At 38.7% G+C, this 21,767-nt stretch overlaps 1 protein-coding gene across 2 annotated transcripts in view; it reads left to right on the top strand.

Moving 5' to 3' along the window:
- tnpo1 (transportin 1) overlaps window positions 1-20,974 on the top strand; it is a 21,852-nt gene extending 878 nt beyond the window's left edge. The window contains exons 3-25 of one of the 2 annotated variants that reach the window (XM_005929757.3): window positions 762-837; window positions 1,407-1,556; window positions 2,638-2,744; window positions 7,966-8,099; window positions 8,729-8,810; window positions 9,585-9,707; window positions 11,541-11,659; window positions 12,030-12,090; window positions 12,312-12,480; window positions 12,805-12,957; window positions 13,068-13,293; window positions 13,479-13,650; window positions 13,834-13,920; window positions 14,010-14,117; window positions 14,459-14,617; window positions 14,720-14,807; window positions 14,892-14,990; window positions 15,073-15,168; window positions 17,061-17,136; window positions 18,738-18,837; window positions 18,930-19,004; window positions 19,238-19,376; window positions 19,455-20,974. In XM_005929757.3, coding sequence (XP_005929819.1) covers window positions 762-837; window positions 1,407-1,556; window positions 2,638-2,744; window positions 7,966-8,099; window positions 8,729-8,810; window positions 9,585-9,707; window positions 11,541-11,659; window positions 12,030-12,090; window positions 12,312-12,480; window positions 12,805-12,957; window positions 13,068-13,293; window positions 13,479-13,650; window positions 13,834-13,920; window positions 14,010-14,117; window positions 14,459-14,617; window positions 14,720-14,807; window positions 14,892-14,990; window positions 15,073-15,168; window positions 17,061-17,136; window positions 18,738-18,837; window positions 18,930-19,004; window positions 19,238-19,345 — 2,568 coding nt within the window. In that variant the 3' untranslated portion in view covers window positions 19,346-19,376; window positions 19,455-20,974. Of the gene's footprint in view, window positions 1-761; window positions 838-1,406; window positions 1,557-2,637; window positions 2,745-7,965; window positions 8,100-8,728; window positions 8,811-9,584; window positions 9,708-11,540; window positions 11,660-12,029; window positions 12,091-12,311; window positions 12,481-12,804; window positions 12,958-13,067; window positions 13,294-13,478; window positions 13,651-13,833; window positions 13,921-14,009; window positions 14,118-14,458; window positions 14,618-14,719; window positions 14,808-14,891; window positions 14,991-15,072; window positions 15,169-17,060; window positions 17,137-18,737; window positions 18,838-18,929; window positions 19,005-19,237; window positions 19,377-19,454 lie in introns of those variants that run through there. The other variant, XR_316262.3, reaches the window with a different exon arrangement.
- Window positions 20,975-21,767: the final 793 nt, after the last annotated feature.

Below are 21,767 nucleotides of genomic sequence, written 5' to 3'. Positions count from 1 at the left end.
CCCAAAAAAAAAAAGACATCTGTCCGTGCCTTGCATGCACAGAAGTGTATGCAATGCACGAAATTGCTGGATTTTACTAGTGCAACAGAATCTGAAATCTCCTGTTCTAAAACAGGAGTTAATGGAGTGGAATAAGAAGCCATCATTATTCAAGCATTTTCGCTGTGACACTTTACTCTATGTCACTTTTCCAAAGGGTGCCAGGGATTATCAAACAAAACCGTATTAAGGTGACCTCTTCCGGCTAGATTAAATGGCAAGCACTAAAGGGTAGGTTTAACATGTAAGTGCTTTATTAGCTTTACTCTGTAGCTCGGGCACTGCATTGTCACACAACACTGTGCTAGTGTTGTGTGACAATGCAGTTGAGGAGCAATCATCTGCTGCTCAGAGTTGCTGGTCCTTAGGTTTTTGTCTGGTTTCATGCAGGTCCTTAATAAATTTCTTATGTAACCCTTCATACAGACTGTCTCATTAACTCATAGACTAGCTGCTGTTATAGCCCTAAAGATGCCATCTGCCAGTACAGTCATGCCAAATGACACATTTATGACCCCCTTACATGCATACATCCAGTCCACTCACACACACTGACATTCATTATGCTGTTAGATTAGACCACTCCTCCTCTTTATATGGGGAGGAGGAAAAAAAACTCTTTTTGGCTTTATTGTTGTTATCAGATTACAGAATGCAGTGATGTTCTTTCAGCCTTTTAACATGCTCTTCGTACATTTGTAACCCTTAACCATTTCTCCCAGAGACTCGAGCAGCTGAATCAGTATCCAGACTTTAACAACTATTTGATATTTGTTTTGACAAAGTTGAAATCAGAAGGTAAGCTGTCCGCCCTTCTCCTTCGCTCTGTCATTTTGTGTCTGTGGTGTGTTCCTAGATCGTCTAATAGCACCTGGGCAGCACGGGTGAATGTCAGAGCTGTCGTTTTTATGTAACTGCTTATTGACAGGTCAGCCCGGCCGTGACTTGGGTGACCTGATGGCATCTTTGTTGCAAATGATGTGCCACACAGAATATGGGCCACTCTAATTTTAAAGCTAAATCCTGGCACTGCTCAACTTTTGGCTTGACTGTCTGCACAGCAGATGACCCAAATGTTAAGTGGTGTTAAGACCTTTTCGGTTGCATGACGACCTTAGCTCGGCTGCAACAAGCCACAAGTGTTTAAACAAAAAAAATGACCGAATTTATTACTTACCCATTTTAAGCAAACAGTAAAATAGTTTCTGTCCACAATGTTAGTATAAATGTCTGAACATAATTTCTGTAATACTCTGCTTGTGAAAAATGAAAGGAAAGCAATTTAATGTCTGAGTCACCAGCCTTCATTTTGATCACAGCTAGAGTGGAATTTTCACATTTCCTTCCTTGGCCTTTTCTCTCCCAAGATGAACCGACCCGATCCTTGAGCGGGCTGATACTGAAGAACAATGTGAAAGCTCACTATCAGAACTTCCCTAATGGCGTGTCTGATTTCATCAAGAGTGAGTGCCTCCAAAACATCGGGGACTCATCTCCTCTGATTCGGGCCACTGTTGGTAAGTCTCATCCTCTCTGTCTTCTGATTGTAATGTTGTCCTTAGCATCCATGCATACCTTTTTATGTTTAAATGTTTTCTGTTGTTATGTACGTTGCTTTGTTGTTCCTGCAAATAACTTCCTTATTTGTTTAAACTACATGCTGAAATATAAAACCTACAGCTCACTATATTGGGAACATAATCAGCATTCGCAGACAAAGCAGGGAAATAAATGACAATGAATATTTACACAACACCTTATTATTGGTTGTGATGGTTGTATATTATTTACACTAATTAAACCGATGAAAGGGATTTGGGATAGTAGCTCATTTATTTTCTTATTTTTAGGGATATGGTTATGTTTTTAGTAGAAAATGAGTCTGCTTTTCTGTGTTGTTTATATTTCTTTATTTATCCAGTGGGCAGAAATCTATGAAAAAACCCTTAGAAATAAACAGCCCTACTCCTGCAGTTCTCCTCTCTCCATTCTTAACCCCTCCCACCAGATTAGCGTGGACACATAGACTTGCTGTCAAAAGCGTGCTATTGCTGACTTTTGACTTCAGGCACTCAAAGTTTGCTCTCTCAGGTTTTCACCGCTGCTTGGCTAATCTGGCCTAACGGACCTGTAACTGGCTCAAGATTGTGAAGCCTGAAAACAGAGCTTAGAGGCGGTGCAGTTATCTCTCAGACCTTGTCAGTTACAGTATGATTGAAGGCTACTGTGAATTTCTTTTTAATCTATTTCTTTTTAATCCAGTGAGAGCAAAGCCCTACACTGGCTTTAAATGCCTCTAAATAGTCTTCCTTAACTCAATAGGCTACTGTATCAGAATGTTAAAGGCCAGCTTTTAAATGCTGGTTTGGTCTCCCAAGCATTCCCTGCTATTATTGCAGAATCTTGATATTAACATTTGCATAATTAGCTTAAACAGCAGGATGACCCCTAACTTGAAGCTATTTATGTGCTGCATTTCTGTTGCTTCTATTCACATGGATTATAAACAGAAGCGCTTTATAATATTAAATGTCTGTTTCATTATATCCTGTGCATGATTTTGGTTTAATCAACTAACTCAACCCACTCTGACAACAGGCATCCTCATCACTACAATTGCCTCCAAGGGAGAACTACAAAACTGGCCGGAGCTGTTACCCAAACTCTGCCTGCTGCTGGATTCTGAGGATTATAACACATGTGAAGTGAGGACAAACAAATCAGAAGCTTATAAATTAATTTCTTTTAGGCACTAAGCTGATGTTTGCTGGTGGTGTCACAAATGTGTTGATACGGGTGAAAGATGTGAAAACTATTTCTTAAGGGTTCTACAGATGATGTTTCCTGTAATAATCCACTAACACCGTGTTTCCACAGAAATGTATGTACTAACCCAATTACAAATGAGCAAACTATATATGAACAGGAAATCACTTAGATCATTTCAAAAGTTCTTAAAAATCTAAAATTATCTTGTAACACACTGAACTGAAAATGCATCATACAAATACAATGTGGCTCTAAAATCTTCTGCAGTAATCAAAAATATGAGATTGATTTTAATAAAATGTCTTCTGACAAAACTGACTTGGTTAAGATGGACTCAAATGTTGCAGCTGAGTAGCCATGATGTATTCATGTTTCAGTCACTCTGTAGCACATGAATAGTGCTCTGCGGGAAAGTGTCAAAATTCAACATTTCATTACTAAAAAAAATCACACAAAGAGTCTCGAACCAGTTTAAAGAATCCAACCTGAAATGCAGTGGGCTCAGCGTTAATATGGCAGCAGCCATTACTTTGCTTGATATGGACATGACGCTAATGTCATTTTGTAATATTATCATCTGCCAACGACTCCGATTTCTTCCTCTTTAATTACTGTGCTTTCAACTCATCAGAGGTTTAACAAAAGCGTGTGTGTGAGTATGAGAATGAGAGGCAGCTTTTTGCCATAGCTGTGTTGGAGATGGGTGGGGAGTGCTGAGATTAAGCGTGCACATATTTCTGACTGTATATTCCAGCCCATGTGTGCTGTAATTAAGCATGTTTCCCTGTCTGGGCACACAGACAGTTGTGCGTGTACTGTTTATTTGTTTATTAATTAATTTATTGTGGAAAGAAAAGCTGGCTCAGCTATAAAGCAGCATCTGGATGGTATCCTGCTGGCCAGATGAGCTAAAGACATTCTCACAGCTGGAGCAGCCGCTGCAGACTGCAGATTATTCAGCTCTGACTCATTTATTCTCTCTTTTTTTGATCATCATCCAAATATGCTTTAATTTTCAAATCGCCGATAACTACATGCTGTTGGGTCATATTTCATCTTTACAGGCCACCATGATCCACTCTGTGTTTTTTTTTTTTTTTTTTTTTTTTTTTTTTTTTTTTTTTTTAATATCTTTAATTTTTCTGAATGTTCTGCAGAATAAAACTCAAGTGCTTGTTCTTCTAAATGCTTCATTGCAGCAGCCACGAAAATGACAGTACAGTCGTTTGTTGTGACTGTTAGATCATCTGATTTGTGTAACCATATTCAAGCTCATATAAACTCCCAGGTCATTAGTATTCTGTCAGCTGGATTTGCCCATGACATCAGAATTAATAAATTAAACGGCATGTTAAAGTGTTGTGGTAAATTCAGCTGTGTCTTAGGGCAATAAAAATACATGCTGACAGGATTATTACTTGTCGATGTGATTTAAAGTAATTTAAGGAATAGGTGTGACATAAAAAAATAAATCTGTGTAGCACCGCTGCTAGCCTCCTTTGTAAAGCTTGTTCAGAAGCTGAGATTTAGGTCAGGTAGTTACTGCAGACCATCTTGAAGTGTGTGTGTGTGTGTGTGTGTGTGTGTGTGTGTGTAAGAGGCTTAACACTCAAGCAACCAAATGTAGAAACTCCTTATAAGACCAGCTATGTTTTTTGAAAAGAAGCTTGAGGGTTGGAAAGCTTCTTAATGTTTCTTGTTGAAGATGGTCAAGTTGCTGCACTGTGAATAACTAGGAAGCAAACAAATAATCATTACTATATCTCTTTCCTCCCAAAGCACAACATTTGATGACCTCCCCTCTAACCTTGATGAGTTTTGACACCTCAGTATATATCAATGACAACCATTAGAATAGTTTCCAGGTTTTTCCAAGGTTAGCTGCATCAGAAGAGACCATCCCCACCAACTTCTAGTGCACACCCAGTTATTTTATGTTTATATAAGCAGGCCAAAGTTTGAAATAAAAACCTCAGTGTAGCCAGTCAGAAGAGATGCTGTCATACATATGTCAGGATGTCAGTGGGTAGTTTGAGCTCTCGTTGGCAGAGTTGAGGCCGATTTGAGGATAACTTCAGAGAACCGTGACCCAGAGCAGCATCTAGCTGTGTGTCTGAGGTAAAATACGATTATTTTACTATTTCAACGTCATTGTATATTTAGCTTAGTGCATGTTTGAGCTACGAACGCAGTTGTTTCCAAATTAAGTGCTCTGAATGGTCAGATCTGTTTATTTCCATGCAAAATATCAGAAAAATCAAGCTTGATTCGGGGGGGGGGGGAAATGAAGGTTTAAAATTTGTCCTGTGATATTACGCAGTTGGTTTGAAGGGCTGCATGTAAAAATAGGCAAGTTCAAAAAATATTAACACACTAAATATTTGCCTGAATTGTATACATCTGGTGTGTAAAGAGTTTAAGTGTGAGATAGATGGGGGCTATTGGGAAAAGTGAATCAGCTAGTCTAGAGTCCAAGATTTAAATATTGAGCTGAAAATGAGTAAATAAGTACACTTTAAAGGGTCAGTATTTCTTCTTGTTGCTGATGTTGATGTTATTTTTTGTCGCTGTAGTATCTGGCACTTTCTTCATTTTAGGAGAGAGCTGTTGGTAGTCTTGATTAGCCATATAGTACTCTTTAAGAACTGAGCATCCACTGCCTCCCCAAAATAATCCACTATTTCTATCAGCATGACTTTGATATCTATTTTGGGAGTATATTTAGTGACTGCCAGTGTACAGTTTCCGATCAGTAATCTACGCTTTGAGAAACGTGTAAATGCATGTTGGCCTTGGGCCATTTGATCAATATATGTTGTGCATTTACAGTATCTGTGCAAGATGATCCTCGTGACTCTCCCAGTGAATCATCCTCCCTCTGATTGCTCAACAGTCCCACGCTGAGACATAATGTCTGCTGACGCTGTGTATAAAGACAAGCTTCTGTATATGGTGAAACTGCAGCATGCTGTTTTTAGCTTTAAATCATCTGTTCTCAAGTAATGATGTCATAGATTTTTTTTTAAGCTTAGTATGAACATAACAAAACGCAGAAAAATCAAAACACATTTGTTTTGGTAACATAAGGAGCTGCTGCCCTACCAGTGAGTCCTGCCTTTTTTGTGGTTTAAGACTAGTGGTTGCTGGAAGAGCTCCTCGTGTCACCACGCTGTGCTCTTCTCTGCATGCTCTATATAAAGAAACAAGCAGGTGTGTCAGATGCCAAGTTTAATGCTGGTGGACGGCTTAATATAGGTTATGGCTATGTTTTGATTAATGGAGGTTGACAAGTGGCTATAACGGTGTTGATACCACTCGAAGGGGAAAACGATCACCTATGATAATGCTCTGCCACCTCAGTGCTCATTTGTAGCATTATTCACATTTCAAGGGCAGGATTCTGAAGGAGCTGTTTAGTCGACTACATGTGTATTATTATTATTTTTCTTTGCCCTGGCTCACAGCCATCTGCGTGACTTGCATTCTCACAGTGAATGACCTTCAGTAGCAGGACTTGAAAGGAAGATTACACTTTAGATACTTGCATATCATTGAAACACTTGCAGGCCACTCCCATTACTTTGCACTTCTCTCTTGACACACACAAATGCCTGTATTATGTTTTGACGTCACTGTGTGCAGCGCTGGAGCACAGTTGTGCGTAATATGAAATATTTGTTTGGGTTCTCACGCAGGTTCGCAACCAGCAATTGCATTATCAGTTAGTCTGGTCATTATTCTTGATTGGTCGTGATGTGTGTTAACATATCATGCCATGCCAGCATTTAAACCCCAGTGATCTTGAATACATATGGATAGGAGGGGGAAAAAGAAAGTCTTTCTTCTAAATAGCTCATTAGTAACCCAGTCATGTTTTTCAACATTAAGATAAATCTGACATTTTGGGGGTTGTCATGAGATTTTTATATCATGGCTTATGTATATCACATCTGTTTACTTTTTTCTTTTTTTTTTTTTTTGGATTTGCAATTCTTAGCTTAAACAGCAGCATGTCTTATACAATTAAAGGAACTGTCTCCTTTTGTCTGTTTCTAGGTGCCATTAGCAGTTTTCTCAATGTCATCTCCAAATTCCAAAAGGAAATTTCCACTGCTGTCTCTGATTACCTGCTGGCATCAAGATTCAGTCTGATGAAAGAAATGCCTTTTTCCTCCTTCATAAATTTCCTTTGTCCCTTCTTGTTTGTGACCTTGATTTAACCTTAGCCTCCTCGTCTTGTCACCCCTGTGGTTCTGAGCATATTTTTCCTCTCTTTTTTTTTTTCTCTTGTGGAGATGGCTCTGTATCTGTCCTCTAAAAGGAATGCCGACATGGGAGTGGTTTCCATAGAAACACATTTCAGACAGCGTTGGTGTCAGTGCTGTGCCGTTTCTTGTATCTGCCTCTCAGGCTGCAATGTTTTTATTTATTTATTTATTTTTGTGAGAGAGACTGAAGTCTGCAGCATATCGTGAGCATGCATACTAACCATCTGTCAAGCAGCTTGTGTGTGTGCGTGTGTGTGTGCGTGCGTGTGCGTGTGCGTGTGTGTGTGTGTACCAACTGTTTGAAGGTTATTAGAGCAGAAGTGGATGAATCCTATTGAACATCATGGATGAGAAGGTGGAATGTATTATTTGGTGCTTTCACTGTGCAAATACTAGCACTATGATCCTCCATGTCTCATATGTTACAGAGCTTATACACAGTATGTGGATTTATATAACCAGGGTGATTTTGTTTTGGGCTTGGGTTTAAATATGCGTGATTGTAATATGACTATAGTGTACCATACGGGCAATTTATTTATTTCACTGTGTGGCCTCTTACATTGTACCTGTCATATTTGGCTCTTAAGCATGTAAAGCCTTTGGCTCTTATGCGTGCTTCCGATTGCAGACTTTATTCTTACTATGCAATGAAGCAAATTATGTTATTATACAGTAAATTTTGCCTCAATGTTAGATGAGAATCAGGCAAATAAGACCAGTTCCAAACACGTTTTATTCCTACTGTCTACTTCAGTGTCTCAGTATTTTGGGGTTAACTTCCTGATAAATTAGCAGAAAAATTTAATCTTCCATCATGTCTCTTTCTTTCTCATTGTTTACTTTGCTGTCTTTTCCTTATGCCATTTTTTTTTTTCTTTGTTTTCAGGGAGCTTTCGGAGCTCTTCAGAAGATCTGCGAGGACTCTGCTGAGATCCTGGACAGTGACATGCTGGACCGTCCTCTGAACATCATGATCCCCAAGTTCTTGCAGTTTTTCAAACACAGCAGTCCTAAGATTAGGTATCATAATACTTCTTTTTTTCCAATTTTGCTGACTGAAGTTGAGTTTAAGTTACACTGACCTTTGAACCTTTCACTTACACATGGATGTTTTATTATTTGAAATGACCTAGTCTGTTACACTCTTTTAGAATGTGCATGGCATTGCATTTAAATTGTCTGTGAATGCTGTTTATTATACCTGTTTAGTGACGGTGCATACTTTTCAGTTAAAACTACTTTAAGCGAATGAAGATGGTTCCTTTCCTCCTCAGTAATTTAAAATTGATGAAAAACTTCTACTGGGACTTACTTGACATTCCAGCTGATATCAGCTGGTGTACCAAAACTGTGTGACTTTGTGTCTTGCCTGAACTATTCTCCATTTGTTGGATACAATAAAATGTCTAGTCTAAATCTGAATACACAGCCAGTATTTACATTTTCAGTCTGTCTTATGTTTCTTAGAGACGACACACAGCGAGTGTCTGTTGCAGTGTAAAACTCCTGTAGAGAGAGAGGTTTCTCATATTTGGAGGTTAGATTGGAGGAGATGGGGCAAATAATAATACAGAGGCTACATTCACAGTGTGCAACATGTGAGGAAAACATGTCTGTGTGACTCTAATGTGGTTGTTACTCTGTTGCAGGTCTCATGCCATCGCCTGCGTCAATCAGTTCATCATCAGCAGGACTCAGGCTCTCATGCTTCACATCGATCCTTTCATTGAGGCAAGTCAGACTCTAATGCTCCTTTATATTATCTACTATGCTTTGTTTTTGTTTTTTTTAAAGTGTATCTATATGCAAAACAAATCATTGGCCCCAAAAGAAAAAAACAGAAGCTACTAAAGGGTCACTTCAATAAGGCGAGCTATTCCTCTGACAGTTTGGGATTTACCTCTCCAGTTTGTGGCTTTCTGCAATCAGTCGCCGCATATGCCAAGCCTCATGCAAATTATTGCAAATTATATTATGTTTAGGGCTTGGGAGAAGAGATTAATAATAAGAAAATTGAAGTCAGATATTTGGCAGAGGCTGAAGCACAAAAAAACTGAATAGTTAGTAGCAATTAATAGTTTAAAAGTGTAATAAATGAACTAAAGTCGTCATAAATTGAACAGCTATGACTTTATGTCCGAAACATTTGTGTACTGTGCTGAAGACAACTCAACTGAAGTCAAGCTGGGGCCTTTCTGTAATGCCAGTTTGTACCGTAAGATGGTGCAGCACCTCAATGTATGTCTTTCTTTGTTATGTCTTTTAAAGATATGGGGTATATATTTAACATTTTGATATAGTAAACTGGACATTTAAAGCAAATGGCTACAGATTATACATACAGCAAATCGCAGAACTGTGTACATTCACAAACATCTAAAACACTGGTACATTATCTGTAATGTTCTGCATTACTGTATTGACTATTCCCCTCTCAATCATATTTATTCTTATGTTATTGCCAACAGTGGTATTAACTTTAAGCTGTCGCCCTGCCCTCTGTAGAATCTCTTTGCACTGGCAACAGATGATGAGCCAGAAGTGAGGAAGAATGTTTGTAGAGCTCTTGTTATGTTGCTTGAGGTTCGCCTCGATCGTCTCCTGCCACACATGCATAACATCATAGAGGTGAGTGTATTGTAAAGATGAAGAATGACTATATTAACTAAAAGGGAGGCGCCTAAAAGCTGATAATCGGGGAATCTGTGCAGTATTGAAATGGGTTTTCAAGGTTTAGACAGGTGGTATAATTCTAGATTCTCCCTGTGGTCTGCAGTGTTTTTTCAATAGCATTTGGGGAAGGCAGGCACCTCAGACAAAATACTACTATGTGAGAGAGCAGGCCAACCTTAACCTGCACCCGAATGCACACTCCTCCACACAGCTCCCTCTACAGTCTTTGAATTATATTAAGTCAGCATTTCAGATGGTCAAATGTCAAGCTTGACAGAACATTTTTGGATTATATAGTAACATAAATGGACTATCATTTATTTGGCGCGTACTATAGTCCATTTAACCATTGAATGTGCATTGCAGCACAAGCCATGTTTACACACACACACACACACACACACACACACACACACACACACACACACAGTCATACAGCACCTTTTATACATATACTTAAAACACTTTACCCAAAGCCCTTTTGGCATGCATACCTGAAGAGCCAGGATTGAATCACTTACATTAGTGAGTCAGCTAGTGGAGAAGCCACAACCACCCCAATGTATTCATGTAAAAAGGAAATTGGGGGGGGGGGGAAAAAAGTGTGCTCTTCAAAATGAAACTTGCATGTTAGATACCTAAAAATCATGTAGCTTGTTGTTAAATGCAGGGTGTTTTTTCTTTTTTTTTTCTCAGTAAACCTCAGGAGTGTGGATAAATATGACATTTTGAAATGGAAAATGTGCATGAACCCTGAGTAAATATGACATATGACATAAACCTCTATTAATAACACAGCAGTAAGCAACTCTGTTGTACTGGAGGTCGTTTTATGTCATTCTGATGAACATGGCCGAATAAAGTAGGGCTGTGGGGGTTTTTTTGGGTTTTTTTGTTTGTTTTGTTTGTTTTTTTTTTGTTTGTTTGTTTTAATTTATTTTTTCCCCCCAATTTTACAAACATGACTTTGCTGAATAATTATTTGTTTGCCCACTAAATCTATAAAATGATAGTTTCTCATAAAAAGTTATTGCTTATTCTTTATCAGCCCGTTTGCTTTTCTCTGATGGGTTTGGTTTAAACAATAGACATGCACGGGTAGCTTTTAGTTGTGTTACTGGCTTCACTTTCTTTACTCATGTATTAAAATACAAACACTTTTTGTGAATTTATCATTTTATTATTTTTATATTCATTATATCATAGTAGTCAGATGTTCAAAAGCACCAAACAAACAAATTAGAAATACTTTTTCTTTCTTCTTCTTCCTTGTGAGTTATTCATTATAGAAGACAAAGTAACCAGTTACAGTTACTCACATCACTGCTTGATTTAGACTCTTGCAAATCTTTGGCCCTTATAAAACATATATGCAACGTGTACTGAACTCATGAACGTTAAAGATGAGGACAATTCACAGGCACGCACTGATGTACTAATGTTGTGGTTCGTTTTTAGATCAGCTCATACACTTATATTATCTGTGAGGTAAAAATTATTTCCAAAAGCTGTATAGATGTTTATGATCCTGGTACTATAAGAATTTATGTAGTAAGTTTGATATAGATTGTCTGTTCCCCAACTCCTCTTAGAGGCATTGATCAAACATACACCATGGTCATTATAATAAGACAAGAATGAAATGAACTATTCTCTGAACAGATAGTTGAACCTGCGTCGCAGGTTTTAGATTTGGTTGCATTCCTTCCTTTGGGATGAAATATTCAGATTTGTACGTGAAAATGTCTTTGTTTATTTGTATGTTTTGTTTTGTTTTTTTAAATTCAGTACATGCTACAGAGGACTCAGGACCATGACGAGAATGTTGCCTTAGAGGCCTGTGAATTCTGGCTGACACTGGCCGAGCAGCCGGTGTGTAAGGAAGTGCTGTGTGGCCACCTCTCCCAGTAAGAAAATACACACACACACACAAACACACACACACACACACACACACACACACACACACACACACACACACACACACACACACACACACACACACACAGAGCCAGATGTAATGCACAGACTTATGCTGGTTTTGAAAGTAGCTGATTCATAGCAGCCTTGGCAGCAAGTCAGCGAAGACCTTGTACTAGGGTGTTATTTTTCCTCACCTCACAGTGGCTGATTAAGAGTTGACCTCAGGTTTAACATCTGTCACCAAATTGTCACATTAAACTGTGTCCACAGCAGGGACCAAATGTGAGTGATTGCCTGTGAGTTCTGCCCTAACCTTGCCCTTTGTTCTCATCATTTTTCCCGCCGCTGCTCCAGGCTCACTCCGGTGCTTGTCAACGGGATGAAGTACTCTGAGATTGACATCATTCTGCTCAAGGTCAGTTTGTACTGCCTAATATGTTTACATGAAGGTACAATGATAAACTGCTCCAGGAGTCAAGCTGACATGCAGTTAAGTTGTTTGTGATGTACAAACAAATTAGAGTTGTATACATTTTACAACACACAATGCATGGCTAATTTCTGGTTTCAGCTGACTGAACTCTCTTGCTCGTGTCTGCATTCTGATGAATTTTTATACCATACGTTCATTTTCAGGGAGACATTGAAGAGGATGAGGCCATTCCAGACAACGAGCAAGACATCAGACCACGCTTTCATCGCTCCCGCACTGTTGCCCAACAGCATGAGGGTGATGGAATTGAGGATGAGGAGGATGAAGATGACGAACTAGATGATGATGATACTATCTCTGACTGGAACCTGCGTGAGTTCAGTGCATATCTAAATTGAACTGTCTAGATTGCTCTGTGATGGTTGTTTCAAAATAATTCATAGTGGCTCTTTATCCATGAACTCCACTGAAAGGAGCCCTGCATTGTCTTGTAGTCCAAACGGCTAATAGAGAAGAGGAAGATCTCATTTTTCTTAGGTTTTATGTAACTTTATAATCAGTAGAACAAACATGCCACATCGTGCACCTTTTTAACAGTCCCAAAAAGCAGATGGTGTACTAATTGTCTTCTGCTTGTTTGTATTATGCTTGTCACATCTGTATGATCTTTGTTTCTGTGTATGTGTGTGCTGTTAGGTAAGTGTTCAGCAGCAGCGCTCGACGTGTTGGCCAACGTGTTCAGGGAAGATCTGTTGATGCACATCCTGCCTCTTCTCAAAGAGCTGCTTTTCCATCCAGAGTGGGTAGTTAAAGAGTCTGGAATCCTAGTGCTGGGGGCTATAGCTGAAGGTAAGAAGGGGGAAATGAAGAGAAATTGAAGAGAGGGAGGTCCCTCTTTGAATATAAAATCAGAAGAAGCACCACTTTGAAACAATACTTTTGTTATCCTTTTTCTCCAGGCTGCATGCAAGGAATGATCCCATACCTGCCTGAGCTCATCCCTCATCTCATCCAGTGTTTGTCTGACAAGAAAGCCCTGGTGCGTTCTATCACCTGTTGGACACTGAGCCGCTATGCACACTGGGTTGTCAGCCAGCCTCCGGATGTTTACCTGAAGCCTTTAATGACAGAGCTGCTCAAACGCATTTTGGATAGCAACAAGCGTGTGCAGGAGGCTGCTTGCAGGTGAGTGAGATGATAAAGCCATGTCTCTCATTTTACAGCACATTAACTCTGACTTTTTTTCTTTTTTTTTTTTTTGCATCTGTGTTTCCCACATATTCCCCTGAAGGATTCAGGTGCATCCAAATTTCAGAGTAGTTACTTTCACACATTGCTTTAACCCCCCATTTTTAATCTTTCCCTGCCAGTGCTTTTGCCACTTTGGAGGAGGAGGCTTGTACAGAGCTGGTGCCCTACCTGGCATTCATCCTGGACACACTGGTGTTTGCTTTCAGCAAGTACCAACATAAAAATCTGCTAATTCTTTATGACGCAATAGGAACACTTGCAGATTCAGTGGGCCACCATCTGAATAAACCGGTATGCAAAACAGAAGCATTTGCTGGATTTCACTTCACATTTCTATGCAAATCTAACATTAATACTGCTGTTGTCATGTACTTATTTTTGTAAAATATCAAAAAAGCTGTATTTGTTTGAATGTAAAATAGAATACATTGGCAGCCATTGTTATCAGTGCATTCAATGTGTGATATGCATTAGGAGTACATCCAGATGTTGATGCCACCCTTGATCCAGAAATGGAACCAACTAAAAGATGAAGACAAAGATCTTTTCCCTTTGTTAGAAGTGAGTTTCTCATGCACACTTAAAGGTGCCAAATTTTTGCATAATATCCATGATTTTTGTATCTAACCCACAATTCCTATCTTCCTCAGTGTCTGTCATCTGTAGCCACAGCACTGCAGAGTGGCTTCCTGCCCTACTGTGAGCCCGTGTACCAACGCTGTGTCAACCTCGTTCAAAAGACCCTTGCTCAGTCCATGGTGAGAATGTCTAGAATCGACAACTTAAAGACTTTCTGTGCATTTTCTATTATCTATTTATACAAAATGAAAACTTTTAAACCTGCTGGAGACTCTGCGTAGTCAAGTGGAACTCGATGTAAAGCAAAACAACAACGAAATTGGTGATTTTTATTGTTTTTTTTTTAAGTTAACAATCTGTTAGAATTGTTTACAATTTGCTGCACTGGCCCCAAGTGGTAAACAAGGTATTTAGTGGACGTTTAACCACTACCACAGTGGGGTGGATCCATAGATGGAAGCCATATAACTTATTATTTAATATTTATTACTGTTAAATTAAGTCATGTTATATTTTCTAGCTTCATCAGTCCCAACCAGAACAGTATGAGGCCCCTGACAAAGACTTCATGATTGTGGCTTTGGATCTTCTTAGTGGACTGGCAGAAGGATTGGGAGGCACCATTGAGCAGCTGGTGGCTCGTAGCAATATCCTCACCCTCATGTACCAGTGCATGCAGGTAAGGCCCTGTAAAAGTATTTAACATGAAAAAAACAAACAAACGTAAACTGACTTGCATGTCTCACCTTGTGCTCTCTTTTTTTTTTCTCTAACTGTTCAGGACAAAATGCCAGAAGTTCGTCAGAGTTCATTTGCTCTGCTAGGGGATCTCACCAAGGCTTGTTTCCAGCATGTCAAACCATGCATCGGTACGTTCGGTGTACTTGACTCTGAAGCACCAGTGACAATAAATTCCAAGTAATTTTCTAAGATATTAATTTTCCTCCTTTCAGCTGATTTCATGCCCATACTGGGTACAAATTTAAACCCAGAGTTAATATCAGTGTGCAACAATGCAACATGGGCAATTGGAGAGATATCTATACAAATGGGTGAGTGCCTTTCTTTTAAGACGATGTACAGTGACACATTTAAAATCTGAATTAACTTAAGTTCTTATACCTACACTCTTAGGGCCTGAAATGCAACCATACATTGCGATGGTGCTGCACCAACTGGTGGAGATCATTAACAGGCCCAATACCCCAAAGACACTACTGGAGAACACAGGTACCACTCGGTGGTAGTGCTGAGCCCGTCAGCCAGCCAGGTTGCCACACACACACACACACACACAGAGAGAGGGGGGTGTGTATACTTTTATACACACACTCACTCACTCAGGTCCACTTAGCCAGGATTAACTATACTTATTAGACTGCGTGTCTTTCCCTTTTAATTTCAGCCTTTCCCAAGGTATGAGCCTTACTAGTTTTGCTTGTTTCACCAAAGTATGCTGAATATTTCCGGTATTGATTTGCAGCCTGGCACAGTGGCCTGTAAGTTGAAATAAAATTAAAATGAAGCCTTGAGCAAGCCCTGGTGTGAAATTCTTAACACTCTTCAACTGAGCAAACCGTGTAAGAGCCCTGCCTTGGAATGAACTAATGTCGACTGACTTTGCTCTATGAGGTGAAGTACAATATTGTAATGAAACCAAATGCAAAGCTTACACAGAATTATAGATAGATGACTGCATAGCCTCACATAGTTACTGATCAGCTAAACAACTAATCCCAAATGACACCTAAACTGACTAAAAGTAGGGCACCTAGCTGAGATTATTTTTAGGTTGCACACTCTACTCTTGTTTGAACCAAATGCATTGGAGATTTGAATTGGATGAGTCAAGTGAACATTGCATCAAAATTATGCATGCAAGGGTGAAGTGTGACCTGCCAAAATAAAAGGAAATAAAACTAGGGACTCTATAGATGTGTTCCTGTTTGTTTGCTGTCAGTTTATTTGTTGCTTTTATTTACTGTTCTTTAAATGTGGATGCATATCTGCCAATAGATGTTAAATGTTGTTAAGAATGGCCAATGTTTGATGCAGGATACATGATAATCAATAACCATGTCTTAACAATTGGGCATCATACAACTTCAATTTTTGAAGTATCAGATCATTAACCTTTCCATTAACAGTTTCTTGCATTTTATCGATCTATAAATTGACAACGCCACAGTGAATCAAACCTTAGCAAACACAGCCATGTGTAAATTCCGTTAACGTGGATGTTTCCACGAGAGCCAGCGTACCACTGGAACTATTTTTAAACTAGGTCACATAATACCACAGTTTAAGGTGGCTGTAAATTCTCGGCTCGCACAGCGGCACTCTTCAGTTTGCCTCTAATCAGCTGATCCTGCACTGAACTCTACTCTAATGAGCATACCATCTGCTTTCTGCATGTGTCATTGGACTGTTCATAAATGCCTGTTTGTTAATGAGAATGTTGCATAGTTTTGTGTCTTCTTAAACTTAGGTCCTCCCTCCTCTCTGCCTCATAAGAACCTGCTGTGCTGGATACTAGTCTCCCTCCATGTAGTTGGCTTGGAGTAATCTGTCATTTCTTTTCCAAAAGAAAAACAAAACAAAAAACATTTCTGTTTCTTATGAAAATTAACATTTGTGAGTTTAAGGGAGAAATCGCTAAGAGGGGGAAAAAAAAATCCCACTGAACTGCTCTTGTTTTACGCCATACATGCTACACCTTTTATTAGCATGTGTCTTGGCACGTACAGTTTCATCAAATTGATCAATTTAAATACCTTTTTTTTTTTTTTTTTTTTTTTTTTTAAATCCATGTAATTCCTGGAAGCAGATGCCATTGTTTGCCTTTTCTATGAATGTCCTGTCAGAGTTGTCAATGTGTTCTCCCTTAAACGTGTTGTATGTCTTTTTTTAGAGTGTCATATTTTTACATTCCTCCCTTTTGACTTGAAGGGGCAGTAATAATCAACGCTAGTGAAATCTTCTGTTTATTATCATACACAGATTCTGTTGATTTCTGTCTCTGAGTTGTTTGTTTTTTCTTTATTTTTTTCTCCTCCCCCCTCCTCATTGCTCATGTCTTGGTTGGCGTTTGGTGGTGTGTAACCGTGATTGCGTTACCTTAGCAATAACAATTGGTCGTCTTGGTTACGTTTGTCCTCAAGAGGTGGCACCCATGCTACAGCAGTTTATAAGACCCTGGTGTGTATTATTCAATCTTTTATTTAATTCATCTTCTCTCTGCTTTCCTCTGATCTTCTCGTCTGTCGCCTGTTCTTCCCTTTTTCTCCCCTGTAGCTCTCCTCCTCTTCCCCTCCTCACTCTCCTTTCTCAAAAGCGTTTTGGGTTTGTTTTTTTTCTTCAGTTTTTTTTGGTTTTTTTGTTTGTTTTTTTTCCTATCAGTTTGTAATCATTGCCAACCGTGTGACTAACCCTGTCCTCTTTTAGGTCCTACTTGTGATTTGTTTTTGCCTCAGTAGCACCTTCATGTGTTTTTTATACATTAATTTGTTTAATTTCTAGTTTTTTTTTTGTCATTGTAAACTGTCGCTAACAACCTAAAAGATGCATGGGATCAGATTTTTATTTTTTTTTGTCACATGCCTGCTGGTTCAACAACAGAGAAAGGATGCAGTCTTTTAATGAGAAAGAGCATTCTTAAATTCCTTTCTCATTTAGTAGTCACCCAGCTGCATGTGCCTGTCCCAAAATGACCCCAAACCTTCTTTAGTAGATCTTCGAAAACAAAACAAAAAAGTAATGTTATATTCAAGGTGCTATAGATGAGGTTTTGCTGAACACACTGCTCAAAGACATCAGTGAAGATATTAGAAAAGTTTCTGAGTTTTAAATATTTTAAAATGCTTGATTTGTTTTACTTGAATCTCTTTTGTGTGCATGCTTCATGTGTTGTTGTAAATCGGGAAACAATTTCATATTTAGATAAATGTGCAAAGTGATCAAAAAGTTCTGTGGCTTTAAAAAAAAAACAAAAACCAAACAAATCATGGCAAACTTGACCAATCGCCTCTTCAGCATTGCTTCCTAGTGCACCTCTAGAAAGCTTTCAAGAGCTGCTGATCCTTTAAATCATTCCGTTTATGCTCTTTTTTTTCTTTTCTTTTTTCACTTGCACACGTGCAATGACTCATAGATCTCCTTGGTGAAATGAAAAAAGTAGGGAAAGTTATTTTTTTTTTTAAAGAGATATATTTCAGTCATTATCAATTTCTTTTTAAACTCTTCCTGATCAGTCTGAGTGGAGAACCAACAGGCTTACAAAGTTTTTAAGTATCATTGCAACAGTTCCCAGTGACTTATGTGTATGACAGCTGCACCGCGCTTCACTTTACCATACATTACTGTGCAAATGTCAGGAAAATATGCTAGCATTGATTAAAAGTGCAGGTTTGGAGGTGTCAGCAGTGTTACTGGAAGGAGTTCAGAGGCATACAAGGAGAAAACACTGAAGTTGAACCTTGATCAGATGCAAATTGGGAGTGGTTCTTCATTTTTGTGGGTTAGTTGTTGCAGGACATTTTGATCACATTTGAAAAATGTAATTTGTCTTTAGAGTATATGAAGAAAAGGATTGATAATGAAAACACATTTGTGTCAAAGGAGGTAATTGGCTTCATTTAAAGTTGGTATTATAAACATGCATGTCAGTTTAGTAACATGTACTGAATGCATCCGAGTTTCTGTACTAGTTATTCATAGTTGCAGATTTATGCTGGTTTCTGTTGTTGCTCGAGTATTCTTAAGATAAGCGTGGTGTTAAATGTGGCCGTCCCTGTTGTCAGGTGCACCTGTCTGCGAAATATAAGGGACAACGAGGAGAAGGATTCTGCATTCAGAGGAATTTGCACTATGATTAGTGTAAATCCAGGAGGTGTAGTGCAGGTGAGATGCAGTAGAGAGATGACTGTGTGGCCACTTTGTTTTTAATGACTCTGGAAGCTGAAGCATCGCCTTATTTATTTTCTCTGGAACAGGATTTTATATTCTTCTGTGATGCAGTGGCTTCCTGGGTCAATCCAAAGGATGACCTCAGAGACATGTTCTACAAGGTAAAAGCTGAAAAACACTAACAATAAAAATCGCTGAATAAATTCTGTCAGTTTTGCCTGGTTTGAGAATTTGCACTCAGGCTTTAACCCATTTATTGCTTATCAACAGTTATTGCTGCTCCCTAGTGACCAAATTCAGGAATGGCAGCTTTTGCGCTTGACCCTTTAAAATGCACAGGATTTATTTTGAAAAGCACTCCTCAGTATAAACATCTCGTGGTGTTTAATTTCAGATCCTTCATGGGTTTAAGAACCAGGTGGGAGACGACAACTGGAGACGCTTCGCAGATCAGTTTCCAATGCCACTGAAGGAACGGTTGGCAACCTTTTATGGGGTGTAACTGTTTCCACAGCACGTGCCTCATCGTTGGGGTTGGTACCACTCTGAAAATAATTTTTATTATTTAACCCAAAATGTTGTATTCTAATCAGGGTTTTCTCTATATACAGGTCATTCACTATGGGAGACAATATCGGGAACCATCCCAGGGAGCATGTTACCCTTTACTGGGGGGAAGGATCTGCCTGCTGAGGGAAGGGGTGCTGACCCCCCTCCTTGACCTGGTGGATTGGGTGGGAGGGAGATGATAGCTACAGTTCTCAGTGCCTCTATGCACAGACAAAGGGGCAAAAGGGACTGGCAGGACAACCTTATCACTGGAGGAAAATTCATCTAATCATATCTGAATCAGAAGTTGTAGTTTGTTGGGGTTTTTTTGTTTTGTTTTGTTTTTTTGCTTTTTCCTCTCCATTTATTCTCCAAACATCTTGTTTTCTGGACTACTGAGAAGAAATGAATGTGGAAAAAATTGAGAAATCTTTACAAAACCCTGTACTTTTTGTTAGACAAGGAGAAATGTAGGTCTTCTGCTCAGATATGCGTTTATAAGAGTAAACGAGAAGTATTATGAAGTAAAGCTGAAGGTTCTTTGAGATACATTTCCTGTAAGTACAGAGATGGTTTAAAGTTCCTACAGAAAAAGCTGTTTTGTCACAAGGGAGCACATAGTTTTTGTTTTTTAAATGAGCAGCTTTTCTGAAAATGGGTAGCATGTGTATATCATTGTGGAAAAGCTGTAGTGAAATGTGTTGACAGCTGTTGTTGAGCTTTGATAAGGTTCTTTTTTTTGGGTCTTGTATTTACAGTACTCATGTTTTCTTCTACTGGAGATTTACGGCAATCAGCTGTAATGTAGCATGACGGGCTTTACACACACTGACTTAGAAAAATGTGTCAAATCTTGGCTGTGGCGTGATGTCCGAGTGAATCATTGTTTGATCTTGTGGCGTGAATGTGACATGGACATCTATCTGCAGGCATATCAAAGCTTTAGATGCTTACTTTATCCTTTTGTCTGAGCCTCGGAAAGGACAAATGAAGGAGAAGCATGCAGGATAACAAGATCCTGTTTGCTGATTATTGTGTCATTGTGTTTTGGACGTAAATATCACAATGGCACAAATACTGTCTCAGTGATTTGTTTTTTTTGTTTTGTTTTTTTGCTTTTTTTCTTTTGCTTTTTTTTGTGACTTTGGTTGTCAGAACCATATAAACCATCAAATCAATGTTAACTATGTTAATTTCTCAATGTACTGATGTTTTTGTTATTGGTTGTTGGAATTTTTGTGCTAAAAGCATGATCTTGAGGATGACTTTCTAATGTTTTGGGTGGTTGTCACTGTGGGGTACTTTCATCTTTTGCATGTTGGTGGCCCCTTACACCCCAACTTAAAGTGGGAAGGTTGCAGGAGCTTCAATCAAGTTTTGGTTTTATTTATTTTTTTATATAGCAACCATTTATGTTCAGCATCACTGTGACTTTTAAAGACTTCACAGTAATCTTGCTAGAGTGTTCTCTTCTTCACCTTTCACCTATAGTTGGATATGTAGATTTTAAATACTGTGAAATTACATGTTGTTGTCTTCTTGTGTTGCAGTGTTATGTTGTGTTTTTTTTTTTTTTGGTTTTTTTTTCTTTTTTTTTTAATCTATATGTTTAAGTTGCAGATGGCCTGAATGTATTCCATGATGGATTTTTTTTTAATTTTTTTTATATATATTATTGTTTTGTTTAATTTTAATTTTTTACGCCCATCCATTCTTCCTCTGCTGGCCAGAGAAATAATTGCAGTATTTAAATCCTTTGTGATGCACCTAAAATGTACTTACTTACTTACCTACTTACTTAGCAAGTGCTTAAAATGAATGATGTAGCCAAACACTTTAGAATATGACCTGACAGGTCATTGAGCATTGCTGCTAAAATGTGTGGACCGTAATGCATTAAGCATCTTGATCCAATTGGGATATTAGAGTGTAGAAGTAGTTTAATGTGTTAGCTCAACTGCCACATTAAGAAATGTATTACTAATCTTAGATTAAACATTTTTTGAGGACATACACGGTGAATGCAGGTTATAATGCATCATGGAATACAGAGGCAAATACTCGTATGTGTCACATCATTATGTGTCTAGAAGTGATTTTTGTCTTGTCACATTCCAGCTTGCGGCTTGCAAAAATATGAAGTAATCGCAGCTTGACGGGGTGGATGTGCACACACTTCTGTTCTTTCTTCAAAAGATAGTAGTTCTACAAAACACACAACAATCCCAATTACTACTGTGCTATAATTTTGACGTAACTGCTGCTATACATTGTACTTGTTTCACTATATGAATATGTTTTTGTGTTTACCTCAGGTTGTGTTTTTGTCGTGTGTGTGTGTGTGTGTGTGTGTGTGTGTGTGTGTGTGTGTGTGT

Source organism: Haplochromis burtoni, unplaced genomic scaffold, assembly GCF_018398535.1.
Source record: "Haplochromis burtoni strain Fernald_Lab_line unplaced genomic scaffold, NCSU_Asbu1 Contig_107, whole genome shotgun sequence".
NCBI classification, from domain to species: domain Eukaryota; kingdom Metazoa; phylum Chordata; class Actinopteri; order Cichliformes; family Cichlidae; genus Haplochromis; species Haplochromis burtoni.
Note: the sequence above shows the minus strand (reverse complement) of the source record. Positions and strands in the feature narration are given on the sequence as shown.